General features: G+C 47.6%; 1 protein-coding gene across 1 annotated transcript in view; it reads right to left on the reverse strand.

Annotated features, from left to right (window-relative positions):
- VWA5B2 (von Willebrand factor A domain containing 5B2) overlaps nt 1–20,152 on the reverse strand; it is a 453,973-nt gene that overhangs the window by 134,461 nt on the left and 299,360 nt on the right. Inside the window, exons 41-42 of the mRNA XM_029617330.1 lie at nt 18,869–19,100; nt 10,405–10,568 (exon numbers count right to left, since the gene is read on the reverse strand). Of these exons, the coding sequence (XP_029473190.1) occupies nt 10,405–10,568; nt 18,869–19,100 (396 nt within the window). The remainder of the gene's footprint in view (nt 1–10,404; nt 10,569–18,868; nt 19,101–20,152) is intronic.

The following is a 20,152-nucleotide window of genomic DNA, read 5'->3' on the forward strand; positions in this document are numbered from 1 at the left end:
ACCAACCCTTGCGGCACTCCGCTCAACACCACTCTCTCTTCAGAGTAAGTTCCATTCACCATCACACACTGTCTTCTATCCTTCAACCAGTTTGTAATCCAGGCCACCACCTTGGCACTCACTTCCAAGTTTCTCATTTTATTCACCAGTCTCCTGTGCGGGACTGTATCAAAGCTTTGCTGAAGACCAAGTAGATGACATCGAGCGCTGTTCCTTGATCCAATTCCCTGGTTACCCAGTCAAAAAAGTCAGTCAGATTTGTCTGACAGGATCTTCCCCTGGTGAATCCATGCTGCCTCTGATCCAGCAATTCTCCCGACTGTAGATAATTCACTATTCTTTCTTTCAACAGCAACTCCATTACTTTTCCCACCACCGAGGTGAGGCTAACCGGTCTGTAGTTACCAGCTTCTTCTCTGTTCCCACTCTTGTGAAGCGGGACCACCACTGCTCTTCTCCAATCACTCGGCACCACTCCCGTTTCTAGGGATCTATTGAACAGGTCACACAGCAGACCCGCCAGCACATCTCTGAGCTCCCTCAGTATCCTGGGATGAACCTCATCAGGCCCCATGGCTTTGACCACTTTCAGTTTCCCCAGCTCTTCCCATACAATCTCTACTGTAAATGGAGTTTCATCTACTCCATTCCCCTCCAGTTTCTTGTTAACTAGTGACGGTCCTTCTCCAGGGTCCTCTTTAGTGAACACAGAACTGAAGTATTTGTTAAATAGTTCTGCCATTTCTTTGTCTCTCTCCACACATTGATCCTTTTCACCTTTCAATTTCACTATACCACTTTGAACTTTTCTCCTTTCACTGATGTATCTGAAAAATGTTTTGTCACCTCTCTTTACCTCTTTGGCAATCCTTTCTTCCGCTTGACTTTTTGCCATCTTAATTACTTTCTTTGTCTCCCTCAGTTCTACCAGATATTCTTCTTTATGTTCCTCCCTTTGGGATCCCTTTGGTGTAGACAAAACTGGATGTACATCTTGCAGAGACCGCCAATGCTTTCTGATGATTCTATTTACAGCGGCTGCTAATGGAGAATGTCTCATGACTAATGTTCGGTGATTGGAGTCCTCCGAAGAGGAAGACCTCAAAAAAGGATTATCTCGATTATTGTATAGGGCTCTGCGATATGCATTACGTACACAGGAGGGTATTTACTAATGAGACATTTAAGTTTTATACTTGCTGTTTTGCAGAGAAATAAAATGGGACTGAAAAGAGATTTTCTTGATTGAATACAGGTTGATTCCAGCCCCTGAAGCAGAAGTTTGCGAAACATGGTACCGTGTTGGGCCTGAAGTAACTTCAAAAAACGAGGAAGTAGTGCACTTTTTAATGCTCACAATTTTTGAAAAATACTTGAAAAAAATGCTTAAGAATACTAAAAGTGGACCTATGATTAAGTGTGCCCCTCTTATTTATCAATGCAGCATAAGGCAAGGCTCTGAAAGATAACAATTAAGGAGTTTATATGATGGTTCCATAAATCACAAAATTATATAAATTGAAATTTGGCGAATACATTTAATTCTGTGTATAAATAATTGAGCCAGTTGGGAGTCAGATAGAAGACCGGGTAAAGGAGTGAAGTGCACCATTTTTGAAAAGTGGTTGACCACCATCCAGGTCACCGTGTTACCCTCCAAGGCGGGGAGATCCACTATGAAGTCCATGGAGATGTGTGTCCAGGGCTCCTTAGGGGCTGTTAGTGGCTGCAGTAAGCCCCAAGGTTTCCTCACCAGTGTCTTTTGTTACGCACAGGTGGGGCAAGAGTCGACATACGCTCGGATGTCCTTAACCTCTCAGGCCACCAGTAAAATTCTTGGAGAAGGGTCTGAGTCCAAGCCTGTCCAGGATGGCCGGCGACATGGGAGTTGTGCACCCAGGCTAGGACCTTGTTACGGAGTCTCTTTGGAACTACTATCTTACCCGGAGGGATGGCCTGGGTGGCAGAGAGGATGACGCAGGCTGGGTCTAGAATGTGTTGAGTTGGTTCCTCTTGAACCTCGGAAGAGAAGGAACGGGAGAGGGCATCCGCTCTTATATTCTTGCTGGCTGGTCGATAGCGGAATTCAAAATTGAAATGGGTGAAAAAGAGAGCCCAATGGGTTTAGCAAGGGTTAAGGCGTGGGCTTGTTGCAGATGTACTAGATTTTTGTGGTCCATGTAAACTGTGATACATTGTTGTGCCCCCTCCAGCCACTCTTTGAACACGAGCTTGATGGCTAGAAGCTCTTGGTCACCGATGGAATAATTTCATTCCGCCGGAGAGAACTTCTTCGAGAAAAAGGAGCAAGAGTGTAGAGTTCCAGCAAATTCGTGCTGGCTGAGAACCGCTCCTACTCCCTCGGAGGGGACATCTACCTCCACGATGAATGGAAATCTGGGGTCTATTTTTCCTGGCACTGAAGTCAGGCTCACTGGTCTATAGTTACCCGGATCGCTCCTGGAGTCTTTTTTAAATATTGGGGTTACATTGGCCACCCTCCAGTCTTCAGGTACAATGGATGATTTTAATGATAGGTTACAAATTTTAACTAATAGATCAGAAATTTCATTTTTAGTTCCTTCAGAACCCTAGGATGCATACCATCCGGTCCAGGTGATTTGCTACTCTTTAGTTTGTCAATCTGGCCTACTAGATCTTCCAGGTTCACAGTGATTTTGTTCAGTTCATCTGACTCATCACCCCTGAAAACCATCTCTGGAACTGGTATCTCCCCAACATCCTCATTAGTAAACACGGAGGCAAAGAATTCATTTAGTCTTTCTGCAATGGCCTTATCTTCCCTAAGAGCCCCTTTAACCCCTCAGTCATCTAGTGGTCCAACCGACTCCCTCACAGGTTACTTGCTTCAGATATATTTAGCCAAGTTTATACTATTCTCGTTGACCTCTATGCCCAACACCCGTTCGTAACTCCAGCCTACATTAGGCCCCATATCTGTTACTTTATGTTGTTAACCCCTTTTATTTTTATCCAAGTTCAATTTACCTGTTTATTGTAAGACATCCTCTTGTCATGGTTATTGTTTAGAATGTAAACCGACTTGATTAGTAATTCTGTTACTGGAAAATCGGTATATAAAAGTGCTAAATAAATAAATAAATAAAATGCTCTTTCGTGTGTTATCTAACTATCCTTTTATGCATCGTTCATTGTAATTTTCCTTTCTCAGTTACCTGTAAACCGACATGATGTGTCCTACGAATGCCGGTATATAAAAGCTTTAAATAAATAAAATAAATAAATAAATATTTTTAAAAGTTTTATTATGAGCTTTTGCCTCTATGGCCAACTTCATTTCAAATTCTCTCTTCGCCTGTCTTATCAACGTTTTACACTTAACTTGACAATGCTTATGCTTTTTCCTATTTTCTTCAGATGGATCCTTCTTCCCCATTTTTGAAGGATGTTTTTTGGCTAAAATAGCCTCTATCACCTCACCTTTTAACCATGACGGTAATCGTTTTGCCTTCTTTCCACCTTTCTTAATGTGTGGAATACATCTGGACTGCGCCTCTAGGATTGTATTTTTAAACAATGTCCAAGCCTGTTGAACACTTTTAACCTTTGCAGCTGCACCTTTCAGTTTTTTTCTAAGTATTTTCCTCATTTTATCAAAGTTTCCCTTTTGAAAGTTTAGTGTTAGAGCTGCAGATTTACTTATTGTCCCCCTTCCAGTTATTAGTTTAAATCTGATCATGTTATGATCACTGTTGCCAAGTGACCCCACCACCATTACCTCTCTCACCAAATCCTGCGTTCCACTAAGAATTAAATCTAAAATAGCTCCCTCTCTTGTTGGTTCCTGAACCAATTGCTCCATGAAGCAGTCATTTCTTACATCCAGGAACTTTATGTCTCTAGCAAGTCCTGATGTTACATTTACCCAGTCAATATTATTTACGAAAACGCCGAGAATCCCTAAAATGAGCTCATGAAGGAAAAACCTTCTTACTCTGCTTCCTATCTTCTGGCAACCTATTGCCCTTAGTCTCCCCCAATAGCTTCACCAACTGGTCCAAATCCTCCCCAAACAGGAGATTTCCCTTGAAGGGGAGATTACAGAGTTGTGCCTTACAGGACAAGTCCACCAACCAGTTCCGTAACCATAAAAGCCTGTGAGCCGCCACAGAGGAAACTATACTACGCGCAGAGGTGCGAACCAAATCACAGAGAGCACCAGCCACATAAGCCACTCCCGCCTCAAGGCGGGCCGCTTGCAAGGGCAAAATGTCGCCTGCTGCTACCGCCTCTGCAACCTTCTGGACCCAACACAGACAGGCACGCTGTATTATGCTGGCACTCACCGCCATGCGCAGGCCGAGTGCAGAGACCTCAATCAAATGCTTCAACTGAATTTCCAGTTTGCGGTCCTGCATGGCTTTCAAAGCAGCCGCCCCAGCCACAGAGATTGTTGTCTTCTTGGTGACTGCCGAAACTGCGGCATTCACCCGCGGCACTTTCAGAAGGTCCACGGTCTCCAGAGAGAGGGGGTACATTTTTGCCATTGCTCGGCCCACTTTCAAGCCGGAATCAGGAGAGTCCCACTCCCCTGTCACCAACTTCCTCATCTTCTTGGGAAAGGTGGTTGTCGGTCCTCACAGAACATCGAGCACCGGATTGAAGCCCTCACTATCCGGACTCTTCCTGAGAGACCTTGACCCTCAACTCTTCTAAAATTTGGGGAATCAATAGGCGGAGCTCCCCCAGCTTGAACAGCTGGATAACTCGAGGGTCATCCCCCTCTGGGATTGGGAATCCATCCAAGGCCACCTTGCAGCACCCCCAAAGCGTCCCCGCTGGAGGCCGGGTCACACCGTGCATGACGGAGACCCAGGGGCTGCAGGGAATCCTGAGGATCCTGAGAAGAACGTTTGGATCCCCGCTGGACAGGTCCGCTGACCGCTCCGCTGTCCTTTTAATTCCGGATCTTTCATTGGCCAAAAAGGCCTGATGAAGAAGCAGCACAAATTCAGGAGAGAAGTCTACAGGCTCCCCCACCCCCTGCAGGCGCTCGGGCTGTACAGCTCATCCGGAGGCATGCAAACCAGCTCCATAGGGGAAAGGGGGGGGAGGGGAATCCCCCCCCCCCGGCACCACGAAGTCAGAATCCTCGACTTCCGAAGCAGAGGCAGGAAGCTCGGCTGAATGGAGGCCTAGCCTAACTGAGTGGCCCCCTCCCCTCCCGGCCCACAGTTAACACAGAGAGAGCACAAATCCAACCTGCCCCCTGCCGCGTCACATGCGTGGCAGGCGACCATCTTGGATTTTGACGCCATGCGGTGAACCGCGGGAGAGCTCCGACGAAAGCGGCACCCGCCAAAAAGGAGCCTGTGGACCAAGGCACCAGGGCCCGCAGCTGCCTGCACCGAAAGCGTCAAATCACACCGCGGGACGTGAGATTGAACCAGCGTGCACCCTGAAAGAGCAGAGGGAGCCCCCTCCCTTCAGGAAGCTATCGCGTCTGATGTCGCACCCGCCTGGAGCCCCAGACACTGACCGTTCTCCTCCTCGGGCCACAGTACCCACACTGTCCCGGTCGGGCCCTGACTAAGTCCAGAGGCCACCCTGAGGAACTTCTTAGGTTCTGATGAAATCACTTTTCTTTTCTTTTTCTTTTTTTTTAAATAAAAACTTTAGCCAACCTCAGCAGGACCAGAGGAAACCGGGAACAGCTTTGGAGGCCGAGGGAACCAGAAGCCTCTGGTTATCAGGCCCTCCGGCAGGGTGCAGGCAAAACACAGTCAGGGGTATCTAACTCCCCCAGGCTCCACTGGAGGGATGGCCCGCAACGGTGCCTAACACCTCAGGGAGCAACATCTCAGCTCAGCTAAACTAACTACACTTTTTTTTTTTGTTAAACTAAACCCTAGACTGCAGGTTTGCATCTCTATCATCTGCTGGAGTCAGAGAGACACTGAGGGACTGCAGGGGGTGCTCTCTCTCTCTTATGTAGCAGTGCCCAAAGTTCTAATTGTTCTCTGACTCCATCTGCTGGTAGGGATGCACAATCCCCTGGTCTGGAATGAACTGAGTATGTACAGGAACCACTCTTAGCAACACTGGCTTCCCACCCCCCCCCCCCCTTCCACCAGCCAGCAACTCAATCTGCCCAGTACGAGCCACAACTCAATGTTCGTTAAGTAACTCACCCCCCAGGGCATCGCCAGCAGCTCAGTGAATGACTGAAGACCAAACTGCAAGCATTAAACCCTCCTGTGTCCCACCCAGACCTCCTGACACTCTCTGCTTCCTTGCCATCATAGATGGGATTTCCCTTCCTACAGTGGTCAAGCTTTAGTGGGGATGGAGGGTAGGGAGTAGTCCAGGAGGATGGGGGGATTGGGTAAAGGTGGGGGTACCAGAATACTAGGGGCTTGTTGCCATGTTAAGATGGCTCCTGAGTATTTCGGCTTATGACCTGTCTTATTCAGGAAAGCTTTTTTCACCTGATAGATGTGCTGCCAAAGTAATATATATATATATATATATATATATATGGGGCAATAATCAGAGGCAAAACAGAGGTCAATATTCAATGAGCCAGTGAGTGGAAGAGTTATCCAGGTTAAGTTACCTGGATATTCAGCAGAACTTACCCTGGGTAATAAGTGTTCTGCTGAATATACCCAGATACAATTATCCAGGCTGTTTTAGGACAGGGATTTTTCCATTCCAATTTACCCTGCTAATTGTATTTGGCTGAAACCTAATACCACACTCACCGTCTAAGATTTAACTACACCCCTGGAACTCCCCCATCACCACTTCTTTTTATTGTTTTAAATATTTGCATTATTCAAGAGTAATTGCAGTATCACATACCAAATGAGCAGTCAAGTATGAAAACAATAATAAAATGCAACCAAAGTTTCAGAAACAATAGCCTCTTAAGCATTTTTCACAATAGAATAACCCATCAACCACTCCATCCAGATATACAGTCATATCAGCCACTCTCACTCCGTCACTCTCACACCATCACTCTCACTCTCACACTGTCACTCATCCCATATTCCTCCTGCCACAAAGGACAGAAGATTTCATCTGCACAGGCAAGATACTACAAAAACTATGCCACAAGTGCAAGATGCCCTGCTGTATAATAGATAAATACAGAAAATCATTATAAAAATAGTTTACCATCAACTGTTCCCACAAAGAGAGAGAAAGCTGAACAGTCTTCACCCAAGCCTTCAAAATGGCTATTTTCTGGCTAGCATGAAAGCGAGATACAAAACACGCGTTTCCCATCCATTGGCAAGGGTATCAACTAGACCCCAACCAAGAAGTCGATCTGTGACCTCGATACGTTGTTCCAGCATGAGTGGCATTCTGTCATGAACCCCTAGCCAATAAGGTCTCAATTCTGGACACCATAAAACCATGCATACACACACCAGGCACCCGCTGGCATTTGTGTCAAATAAGTGATAATCATTCCCTCTCACTCTATCAAGGAAAGCCCTTTTTAACTTTTTAAACGGTGTCAGTTTAGAAAGGGAAGTAAACCATCATCATCTACCTCCCTTCTCAGGCCCTTAGACCATTTATCAGCTGGTGTAGCTAAAGAAGAACCTTTACATTACCCCTCAACATTTTATACAGTCTTGTTAAGTGTTTTAGAGACATTCTGAATTGAGTCACCTAAGCCTCCCATCAGTGAACCCTTAGTAACATGCTTTAAGGAAGTGAATATGAAATGTCTTGCTTGCAGGTAGCTGTAAAATTGAATATTTGGGATATTCCACTTGTCCTTTAATACCTGAGACCACTTCTGACGTGCCAGACCGCACAAGATCCCATCCTGAACTTAAACCCTTAATCTTCTATAAATGAAAGATTGCAGACTCCTGCCCCGGTGAAACTGGATGCGATTCACAAATTGGAGAAAGGGGGACAGATGTGGCCACGACCTAAATGCTTGTACCTATCTCCAAGCTTCAACAAGAGAAAGAAGCATAGGACTCACAGGAACTCGTGGGGGTCCACAAAACTTTCTTATACTCTTAAAAAAAAGACTGAACCAAGGATGCATCACTAGCTTCCGTCTCCAATAACGGGATAAGAGCACACTTACTGAGAACCGGCAAGAGATCGGCACTCAATCTCATCTGACTGCCATACTGTACCATCACTAATCTGGCAGCCTCACTCCTTCCATACCAGTTTAGCATAATTAATGATAAACAGTTTACCCTTCCACAAAAATTGTATTAAAGCAGCCTAAAAAATATGATGGTCACGCTGCTTTACCCAACAGGGAATCGTCTGCAATGGGTACAAAACATTGGGCAACGCTTACCGTCCTGACCAAGGTGCAACTGCCAAACAAGGGCAAATCTTGCCTCTTCCCTAACAGTAACTGCACTTTAACAATAACCAGTGTAAGTCACAGATCTGCTGACAGCAAGACAGACAGGGAAAAAGGAAGCCTTGCAATGCACCTGTGAGATAAAGATTCATCGAAAGGAAGAGCAATGGACTTTGAATAATTAATATGTAAAGCAGAGAATACCCCAAACTTAATGTACAAAAAACCATGTCACCTGCAAAGAGGCATATCCCTTAACTGCCACGTCCTGAAACTGCTGGGAACTGCGCAATTTAATCGCCAACGGCTCCAAAACCAACAAAATTAATAAAGGTGACGGCAGGGAATCTGAAAGATGGTCATTTACCAAAATCTCCGCACTGGGTGCTGCACAGTGTCAGGAGTCCACAAAAAAAAAAAAAGAGGCCACAAAAGCCATATTCGGGCAACACCTGGAACCAATCAGACCAGTTCCCTTGTCAAAGGCTCTCCCTGTCCCTGCATCAGATCTTGTACACCATCAAGCGTGGACAGGACTCCAGGCACCTCAGCCACGGAAATCCTGTTTTGAAGAAAGCCAACTTGGTCAGACGTGAGTAGAGAGGGAATCACGTAGCTGAGTCTGTTTGCCAAAACAGAAGGGAAAAGCTTCACCTTGGTACCGAGAAGAGGGATTGGAGGGATGGACTCCAGCAGAGCAGGGTCCCTGTACTGAAGGCCCTGTTCACATAGCAGCTGAAAAAAAAAAGCAGTTCTGCAGTCGTGGCTTCTGCAAACAGTGACGTCAGTGGGGAACCAGCAGCAGCCGACCCACACTTCTGTAACGTTCATTTCCTAAGCTTTAGCAATTTAATATGCGCCAAGATTTCCATCTCTGAAACAGGTCCCCATCCAAATAAGGTGTCTGTTTCTGAGGGAGTCGTAAATTAGGAAAGAAAGAGGACAGAATCCAGAAGCAGGCTGCTTAGCAGAGAAATGTTTCCAAAAGTCTGCAAATACCTGTGAGACGTCTGACAGCTTGGGCATTACCTGTTCCTCTAAATATATATATGTATGTGTGTGTGTGTATGTATGTATATATGTATGTGTGTGTATGTATGTGTGTGTGTGTGTATGTATGTGTGTGTATGTATGTGTGTGTGTGTGTATGTGTGTGTGTGTATGTATGTATGTATGTGTGTGTATGTATGTATGTGTGTGTGTGTGTGTGTATCTATCATGTTTACTTTTCTCAGCATGTACCAATCGTGCCAGTAGTCACCCACCTTGTCTCCCAGTCTCTGCTAGTTACATTTATGATAAATAGATTATATAGAGCAGAGAGGTGCTTCCCTTACCTGAGTAGCATGGAGTGTATAGGAAAATTGGTTCTTACCTGTTCATTTTCGTTCCTGTAGTACCACGGATCAGTCCACGTGCTGGACAGGAGGCTCAGCCCCCACGGTCTGGACTGATCCGGGGGTTCGTACAGGGAACTGCAGTAATATCTTAGGTTAAGCTCAGAATAGCTGAGTCCCAACGCCCGAGGCAGTGCCCCCTTCTCTATCTCCCACTCCCTGCTCAGCAGCAGGAGCCCCTCTCTTTCCTCCAACCCCACCGTCCAACAGTAATGCCCTCTGGTTTGCCCCCCTGCACCCTGGCTGCACTTCTCCTCCCACTTTTCTCTCTCCAAGCGTTCCCCAGGCCACAATACTAACATCCTATTTTGTATTTATTTATTTATTTATAGCCGTTTGATACTCTGCCTTTTTGCAAGAGTGGCCTCAGGACGGATTCCAACAAATTCACATTGAAGAGAGGAGTTTGAAGAACTTAGTCAGAATGAGAAATTAGAGCAGCACTGGGAGCCAGGACTGGAAACCCCTGACCGTAGATTGTAAAGTCCGTGACTGGGAATTCAGGGGGTTAGGCTGGGAGATTGAGGGGCATCATTTCCAGTCCCTGCAGCGGCCTCGCCCCCCGTCCTCCTAGGAGCCACTGATGATGCCCCCTTGGGCAGACGTCGCTCACTCTCCCCAGGGCAGACCTGGCACCTCCGACAGAGATCATGAAAAGGGCGGCGTCCCTACCTGCCAGCAGGCAAGGCCCCTTCACCAGCATCTCAAAGCTGAACTCGTATCTGCAGGGGTTGGACGGTTCTTCTGTGAACGCTGCCAAGATGGTGCTGGGCACTAGTGAGTCCAGCGAGGGGGCTGCCTTCAGGCTCCCCCCGCCTCCAAAACAGCTGGTAGGGCTGGAAGAGAACCAAAAGAAGAGGAAGTGAGCCCTCAGCACCACCTGAGGACAGCGAGTGGTACCTCTCCCCCCCCCCCCCCCCCAACTACTCTCCAGAGCCAGAGCACTCCCATCACCAGCATCCCCCCCCCCCCCCTCCAGCAGCACTATAGCCATTGTTCTTCACTGATCCCCCACCACTACCATGAGCACAGAGGGTGCCTCTGCTGGGTATGGGGCACCACCAAGGCGGTCAAACAGCCATGTCCCAGTCTTTGGGGAAGGGGGAGAAGCACTCTTGGAATTAGTAGAGAGAGAACTTCCCTTCTCCAACTCTTACCAGCTACACATGGTGAAACCAGGGCTAAAACTGACCTTGATCATAGCCACTCCCCTAAAACAAACTGTACTCCTCCAAACTGAGTCCTCTCCCAGCAGGAGGCACTGTAGGGAATGGTGCACGAGCACTGAGTGAGTTTATAGCTCCTGCAGTTCCAGCCTCTCCCAGCAGGAGGCACTCTCCACTCCCTCCAAAGTCCCTACACTCTTCCTCCTCCTACCTGTTTAGTGTTCCCCACATCCTTCTCTCCTCTATACCCAGAAAATCTACACAGTCTCCTAGCCAGTGCTTGTGCACATTTCCTACAGTGCCTCCTGCTGGGAGAGGCTGGAACTGCAGGAACTATAAACTCAACAGTGCTTGTGCACCATTCCCTACAGTGCCTCCTGCTAGGAGAGGCTGGAACTGCAGGCGCTATAAACAGTGCTTGTGCACCATTCCCTACAGTGCCTCCTGCTGGGAGAGGCTGGAACTGCAGGAGCTATAAACTCACTCAGTGCTCGTGCACCATTCCCTACAGTGCCTCCTGCTGGGAGAGGCTGAAACTGCAGGAGCTATAAACACAGTGCTTGTGCACCATTCCCTACAGTGCCTCCTGCTGTGAAGGGCTAGGATTGCAAGAGCTGCGAACTCCCCCACAGCTAGCACCCCTACTGTCCATCCTTATAAATGTGGAAATAAGAGATGGGGTTGGAAACTACAGATCAGTTCATCAATTCTTGGGTCTGGCTCTAGTACTAAAGAAAATCCGGCAAGTTCCAAGATCTGAGGCACCCTGACTTTCCTGCAGGTCATAGATCTGATCAATTTCTTTCATAGAGATTAGATCAGTGGGTGTGCTGGATATGCTGTACTTAGATTTCTGCAAAGCCTTTGCTATTAGTTCATGTAGAAGGAAAGCAGCGGGGTCATGGGATTAGATGTGGGAAGTTGGTTAGACAGTAGCCATGTGATCAGTAAGAGAGAAGGATGATAACAAAGTTCACGCAAGAGAGGGGAAGTGATTAGTGTACGCTCTGAACTCACTTCTAGTCAGTACTTTCATAAGGAAATCAGAGGTGGTTACTAAAATGCCGAAGAGCCTGGCATGTGACAGTAAAGAACTGAAACGAATAGTCAGGTGGGAATTCCACTAGTTGGGCATAGCTGGGTAGTGAAGAATAAGAGAGAAGCAAACCGCTTGTTTCAGCAGTGCCCATGCTGGCTGAGTGCTGGGCCTTGGAGTCTCTGAAAAATTAGCCATGGAGCTGTGTGACCCCTGCCTTCCCAAATAATAACAGGAGAGGAGCCACAGAAGGGAGAATATGGGGGGGGAGAGGAATGGATAAGACAGCTCCAACACCCTGTGTACACTGGAGATGGAGGGAGGAGAGGAGGGATGAGGCAGATTCAGTATCTTGTGTATACTAGAGAAGGGAGAGGAGAGTTAAGGCAGATTCAGTACTCTGTGTATACTAGAGAAGGGGGAGGAGGGATAAGGCAGATTCAGTACCCTGTGTATACTAGAGAAGGAGAGAGGAGGGATAAGGCAGATTCAGTACCCTGTGTATACTAGAGAAGGGGAGAAGAGAGATAAGGCAGATTCAGTACCCTGTGTATACTAGAGAAGGGGAGAGGAGGGATAAGACACATTCAGTACCCTGTGTATACTAGAGAAGGGGGAGGAGGGATAAGGCAGATTCAGTACCCTGTGTATATACTAGAGAAGAGGAGAGGAGAGATAAGGCAGATTCAGTACCCTGTGTATACTAGAGAAGGGGAGAGGAGAGATAAGGCAGACTCAGTACCCTGTGTATACTAGAGAAGGGGAGAGGAGGGATAAGGCAGATTCAGTACCCTGTGTATACTAGAGAAGGGGGAGGAGGGATAAGGCAGATTCAGTACCCTGTGTATACTAGAGAAGGGGAGAAGAGAGATAAGGCAGATTCAGTACCCTGTGTATACTAGAGAAGGGGAGAGGAGGGATAAGACACATTCAGTACCCTGTGTATACTAGAGAAGGGGAGAGGAGGGATAAGGCAGATTCAGTACTCTGTGTATACTAGAGAAGGGGAGAGGAGAGATAAGGCAGATTCAGTACTCTGTGTATACTAGAGAAGGGGAGAGGAGAGATATGGCAGATTCAGTATCTTGTGTATACTAGAGAAGGGGAGAGGAGGGATAAGGCAGATTCAGTACTCTGTGTGTAGTGGGGGGGGGGAGAGGAGGGATAAGGCAGATTCAGTACTCTGTGTGTAGTGGGTGGGGGGAGAGGAGGGATTAAGGCAGATTCAGTACTCTGTGTGTAGTGGGGGGGAGAGAGGAGGGATAAGGCAGATTCAGTACTCTGTGTGTAGTGGGGGGGGGGGGGGGGAGAGGAGGGATAAGGCAGATTCAGCACTCTATGTATACTGGAAAGGAAAGGGAGATTCAGCAGCTTGTGCCTTAAAGGAAAATTGGTTCTTACCTGCTAATTTTCATTCCTCTAATACCACGGATCATTCCAGACTCCTGGGTTTATGCATCTGTGCCAGCAGATGGAGACAGAGAAAGTTTAACTGACACTGCTTGATAAACACTGGTGCCACCTGCAGTTCATCAGTATTGATAGGTACCCAAGCACAAAAACTCACTTGCAGATACTTGTAAAACTTGCAAAAACTTACAAAAGACTTGAAAACACTTGTTAAAGCTCTGAATAATCTGCATAGCAAAAAGAGCACAGCCAAGCAGAAGACAGGCGAAGAGAGAATTTGAAATGAAGTTGGCCATAGAGGCAAAAACTCATAATAAAAACTTTTAAAAATATATCCAAAGCAAGAAACCTATGAGGGAGTCGGTTGGACCATTAGATGACCGAGGGGTTAAAGGGGCTCTTAGGGAACATAAGGCCATTACAGAAAGACTAAATGAATTCTTTGCTTCCGTGTTTACTAATGAGGATGTTGGGGAGACACTAGTTCCAGAGATGGTTTTCAGGGGTGATGAGTCAGATGAATTGAATAAAATCACTGTGAACCTGGAAGATGTAGTAGGCCAGATTGACAAACTAAAGAGTAGCAAATCACCTGGACCGGATGGTATGCATCCTAGAGTACTGAAGGAACTCAAAAATGAAATTTCTGATCTATTAGTTAAAATTTGTAACCTATCAATTGTACCTGAAGACTGGAGGGTGGCTAATGTAACCCCAAAATTTAAAAAAGACTCCAGGGGCAATCCGGGTAACTATAGACCAGTGAGCCTGACTTCAGTGCCGGGAAAAATAGTGGAAACTATTCTCAAGATCAAAATCGTAGAGCATATAGAAAGACATGATTTAATGGGACACAGTCAACATGGATTTACCCAAGGGAAGTCTTGCCTAACAAATCTGCTTCATTTTTTTGAAGGGGTTAATAAACATGTGGATAAAGGTGAACCAGTAGATGTAGTGTATTTGGATTTTCAGAAGGCGTTTGACAAAGTATCTCATGAGAGGCTTCTACGAAAATTAAAAAGTCATGGGATAAGAGGAGATGTCCTTTCGTGGATTACAAACTGGTTAAAAGACAGGAAACAGAGAGTAGGATTAAATGGTCAATTTTCTCAGTGGAAAAGAGTAAACAGTGGAGTGCCTCAGGAATCTGTTCTTGGACCGGTGCTTTTCAATATATATATAAATGATATGGAAAGGAATATGACGAGTAAGGTTATCAAGTTTTCAGATGATACAAAATTATTCAGAGTAGTTAAATCACAAGCAGACTGTGATACATTACAGGAGGACCTTGCAAGACTGGAAGATTGGGCATCCAGATGGCAGATGAAATTTAATGTGGAAAACTGCAAGGTGTTGCATATAGGGAAAAATAACCCTTGCTGTAGTTACACTATGTTAGGTACCATATTAGGAGCTACCACCCAAGAAAAAGATCTAGGCATCATAGTGGATAATACTTTAAAATCGTCGGCTCAGTGTGCTGCAGCAGTCAAAAAAGCAAACAGAATGTTAGGAATTATTAGGAAGGGAATGGTTAATAGAACGGAAAATGTCATAATGCCTCTGTATCACTCCATGGTGAGACCGCACCTTGAATACTGTGTACAGTTCTGGTTGCCGCATCTCAGAAAAGATATAGTTGCTATGGAGAAGGTACAGAGAAGGGCAACCAAAATGATAAAGGGGATGGAACAGCTCCCTATGAGGAAAGCTGAAGAGGTTAGGGCTGTTCAGCTTGGAGAAGAGATGGCTGAGGGGGATATGATAGAGGTCTTTAAGATCATGAGAGGTCTTGAATGAGTAGATGTGACTCGATTATTTACACTTTCAAATAATAGAAGGACTAGGGGGCATTCCATGAAGTTAACAAGTAGCATATTTAAGACTAATCGGAGAAAATTCTTTTTCACTCAACACACAATAAAGCTCTGGAATTTGTTGCCAGAGGATGTGGTTAGTGAAGTTAGTGTAGCTGGGTTCAAAAAAGGTTTGGATAAGTTCTTGGAGGAGAAGTCCATTAACGGCTATTAATCAAGTTTACTTAGGGAATAGCCACTGCTATTAATTGCATCAGTAGCATGGGATCTTCTTAGTGTTTGGATAATTGCCAGGTTCTTGTGGCCTGGTTTGGCCTCTGTTGGAAACAGGATGCTGGGCTTGATGGACCCTTGGTCTGACCCAGCATGGCAATTTCTTATGTTCTTAAGATTCTCCGCCTTCATCAAGCGGGAGGCACTCTGGACTGATCCGTGGTACTACAGGAACGAAAATTAGCAGGTAAGAACCAATTTTCCTTTCCCTGTACGTACCCAGATCATTTCAGACTCCTGGGATATACAAAAGCCCTCTAGCCAGGGTGGGGCCTGGAGAGTCCCGCTCGCAAACACTCTCGCCGAAAGAATGAGTTTCTGAGAACCATGAACCTCAGATAAAGCAGGTGATCCCGACAAATGGGGATATGAAGATATGCCTCCGTTAGATCCAAGGAAGCTAGGAATTCCTGACTGCGAACTGCAACAATCACCGACCTTAGAGTTTCCATGCAAAATCCCGGGACTTTCAGCGCTGCATTTACTCTTTCTAGGTCCATAATAGGCCAAAAAGTGCCCTCCTTTTTGGGAACCACGAAATAATCGGTTTACTGCCCTTTGCCCCATTCTTCCGGGAGAACCTGCACCATGGCTTCTAAATCCTGCAATCTGTCCAAGGTCTCTCGAACTGTGTGTCACTTTGTCAACAAACCACAAGGGGAGACCAAAAAGAGGTCGCAGACGGGACGAGCAAATTCTAAAGCGTAACCATCTCTTCTGATCAAGAGGATCCACTGATCCTGAGTGAGACTGGCCCACTCCTCGTAGAAAAGCGCTATATGCCCCCCTAAGAAGGGAATGAAGGAGTGGGACAGCCTTGCCTCATTGGGAGGATATTGCTTCCAGAGCCCCATCTCCAGAGAGGACTCTAAAGGGCCTCTGAGCTCCCCGAAAATCTGCCCCAGGACTGACCATGGCCCGCAGACTGCTTCTGCGTGGTCACTGCCCCCCTCACGTATCGAGGCCTTCTGCCTTCATGGAAACGGGCCCGAGACTGAAAGGTCTGGACTTAGGCCTATCCTTTGGCAACTTGTGGACCTTGTTGTCCCCTAACTGTTTTACCAACTGCTCAAGGTCCTCTCCAAACAAAAGACGACCCTTAAACGGCAGGGAACTCAACTGAGGTTTGGACGAAACATCCGCCAACCAGTGCTGCAACCACAATAATCTCCTGGCCGACACCACAGAAGCCATGAAGAGGCCCGCACTAAGTCATACAATGTGTGAGCTATGTAGGCCACTGAAGCCTCCAAATGCTCTACAAGACCAGCTTGGTCCCCTTGCAGCTGCTGCACCCAATGCAAGCATGCCTGCTGCATAAAGCTGGAGCAAATAGCCGCCCAAAGGCTCAAAGCAGAAACCTCAAAGATCCGCTTGAGATGAATCTCCAGCTTATGGTCTTGGACATCCTTTAAAGCCATGGCCCCCGCCACCAGAATAGTCGTCTTCTTGGTGACAGCTGATACCGTAGCATCCATCTTCAGCATAACGAAGAGCTCTAACGTCTGCTCGGGTAAGGGATAGAGCTTTGACATAGCTCAGCCCACCCGTAATCCCACATCCAGAGAACTCCACTCCTCGTCCACCATCCTCTGCATGGACCTATGGTAAGGAAAGGCCGAGGGAGGACCACGAGTCCCATCCAGAACCGGGTCTGCCCCATCTAGGTCCGAATCCGACTGAAGGAGCTTCAAACCAAGCTCCTCGAGGCCCATCGGTGTTAAGGGGGCCAATTCCTCCCAACGAAACAAACGAAGAAGCTTGGGATTGTCCCCAGAGCCACATCGTCCCCCGGATCTGTATCAGCAGCATCCGGGTCCACAACATCTGGGTCATCCGCCCCACAATTAGGGGCCGGAACACCCTCCAAGGGGAGCCTTGTATCCCCAGGAGTCTCCAAGAGCCCCCCGGAACCTCCCCGTCTGACTGTGGTGACCCCAGTAAATGCTGCACCCCAGGGACCAAAGTACCTCGTGAACGAACAGAGCCAGACCCAGCCCCCTGAACGGCTGGAGAGGGAGGAGGATGGGCCATTCCCCCCAGCTGAAGGTATGACCCTTCCTGCTGTGCCAAAAAGCATGGTGGAGCAGTAAAATAAAATATGGGGAGAAACCGCGGGGAGCAGACCCTTTAGGTCCAGCACCCCCTAAACTGAGCTGAATCCACCGGCAGCACCTCAGCCAGGCTCCGCTGCCCCCCCTACAGGGCCCGGGTGCACTGGGGAAAGCCGCAGGGGGGGGTGGAAGTCCTCCAGCCCCTCCAAAAGCGCTGCCAAGTCTACCGGGGAAACTAAAATGGCTGCCGTTCCCATGCTGACTGAGGCCAAAGGCCCAACACATGAAACCCCGTCCCCGACAGCAGCCATATGGGTGGCGGAAGGAGGCCCGACACGCCAGCATTTCTCAGGGGCAGGGGAAAGAGAAGGCCCCTCACCACCCGAAACACACGCTAATCAGAGAGAGAGCCCAGCGAGACCGTCCCCCAAAAAACACCGCCCCAATAGCGAAAACGCCACCTGTAGAGCCTAGGAGAGACTTACCACCCCACTGCAGCTGCTTCCTGCTAAAACTGGGTTTTTTTCATTTTTTTTAAACTTTACAAAAATAACAGGGCCTCTGATCTCCTAAGGCCGAGGGGAGCTGTCCAGCTACAGCTCAGCTTGAAAGCTAAGAGAGAGATCCCTAAAAACAAAAAGCAGCTGCCCCGAGCTGAAAAGTCACCTAGGCGACCTCGTGATGGGAGGGATCTGGACCACCAGATTTGCACCTCATGGATGGGAGCTGGAGCGAGCGTACAAAAAAGTTACCGACCTCCAGCTCATCCACCTCAACCAAACAGGGAAGAGTTCCGCCAGGGAACCCGACCCCTGGGAGAAATGCTCCTGAGAAAAAGAAACAGAAAAAGAAAAAAATCACCAGAAACTGCAGGTGAATGCACCAGCCACCATCTGCTGGAGACAGAGAAATACTGAGGAACTGCAGGTGGCACCAGTGCTTATCAAGCAGTGTCAGTCAGACTCTCTCTGTCTCCATCTGCTGGCAGGGATGAATAAACCCAGGAGACTGGAATGATCCGGGTACATACAGGGAATTATGTATACTGAAGAGCACGAAGAAGGCAGATCTGCACTTTGTACCCTAAGCGTGTATACTGGAGAGCAGATGGAGGAGAGGAGGCAGGAGGCAGAGACAGGTACTATAAATAACAGACATAATGCAAACATTTTGAACTGGGAATTGCTATAAAGAAGGGGCTGATGAGACGGACTCTGCCCTCAAACTCAAACACATTGGATCCCTCTGCCCAAGATGGGAGTTACATATCTAGACACAGATCACCAAACCCCTGGGGACTCGTGATATGCCAGAATCTCAGCCCTCAGGCGCAAAGACTGGGCATCATATGTTCTATAAAGCTGAGAAAATCACCATATGCACAACCTGTCGTCACATGAGTTGTCTCCAAGCTCGCCATCAAGCTGTGAAGGGGGCACAAGGGGTGTGAGGATTGAGGGCAGCTTGATCTGCACGGCTCCACTAGGGAGAGTGGGCAGCTCCTGGCTGCTGCTCAGGGTGATGGACAGGACCGCTGAGGGGGCCACAATCCCAGTACAGATGACAAACATCGACCTCTCCATATCTTCATCCAAAATCAGGTGACCTGAATAGAAAGAGCTGAGACTGGAGTTAGGGAGCAGGAACAGGATAACTTCTGAGTGCCTCTGACTTTCTGTGCATGGATGTTGATAATTAAGTTCTTTGAACAAGAGACCAGGAACAAAACTATTGGGAAGATTTCATATGACTGGAAGGCAATCTAAAAAATATCAGACTGCGCAAAATCCAAAGCTGGGACAGCAGTATCAGGGAGATGAGTCATCAGTGAAGGACAGTGAGAAGGTGGGACAGCAGTGTCAGGGAGAGGAGTCATCAGTGAAGGACAGTGAGAAGGTGGGACAGCAGTGTCAGGGAGAGGAGTCATCAGTGAAGGACAGTGAGAAGGTGGGACAGCAGTGTCAGGGAGATGAGTCATCAGTGAAGGACAGTGAGAGGGTGGGACAGCAGTGTCAGGGAGATGAGTCATCAGTGAAGGACAGTGAGAGGGTGGGACAGCAGTGTCAGGGAGATGAGTCATCAGTGAAGGACAGTGAGAAGGTGGGACAGCAGTGTCAGGGAGATGAGTCATCAGTGAAGGACAGTGAGAGGGTGGGACAGCAGTGTCAGGGAGATGAGTCATCAGTGAAGGACAGTGAGAGGGTGGGACAGCAGTGTCAGGGAGATGAGTCATCAGTGAAGGACAGTGAGAAGGTGGGACAGCAGTGTCAGGGAGATGAGTTATCAGTGAAGGACAGTGAGAGGGTGGGACAGCAGTGTCAGGGAGATGAGTCATCAGTGAAGGACAGTGAGAGGGTGGGACAGCAGTGTCAGGGAGATGAGTCATCAGTGAAAGGCAGTGAGAGGATGGGACAGCAGTGTCAGGGAGATGTCATCAGTGAAAGACAGTGAGAAGGTGGGACAGCAGTGTCAGGGAGATGAGTCATCAGTGAAAGACAGTGAGAAGGTGGGACAGCAGTGTCAGGGAGATGAGTCATCAGTGAAGGACAGTGAGAGGGTGGGACAGCATTGTCAGGGAGATGAGTCATCAGTGAAAGGCAGTGAGAGGATGGGACAGCAGTGTCAGGGAAATGAGTCATCAGTGAAAGACAGTGAGAA

The sequence above is a fragment of the Rhinatrema bivittatum genome, chromosome 9 (assembly GCF_901001135.1).
Source record: "Rhinatrema bivittatum chromosome 9, aRhiBiv1.1, whole genome shotgun sequence".
NCBI classification, from domain to species: Eukaryota; Metazoa; Chordata; class Amphibia; order Gymnophiona; family Rhinatrematidae; genus Rhinatrema; species Rhinatrema bivittatum.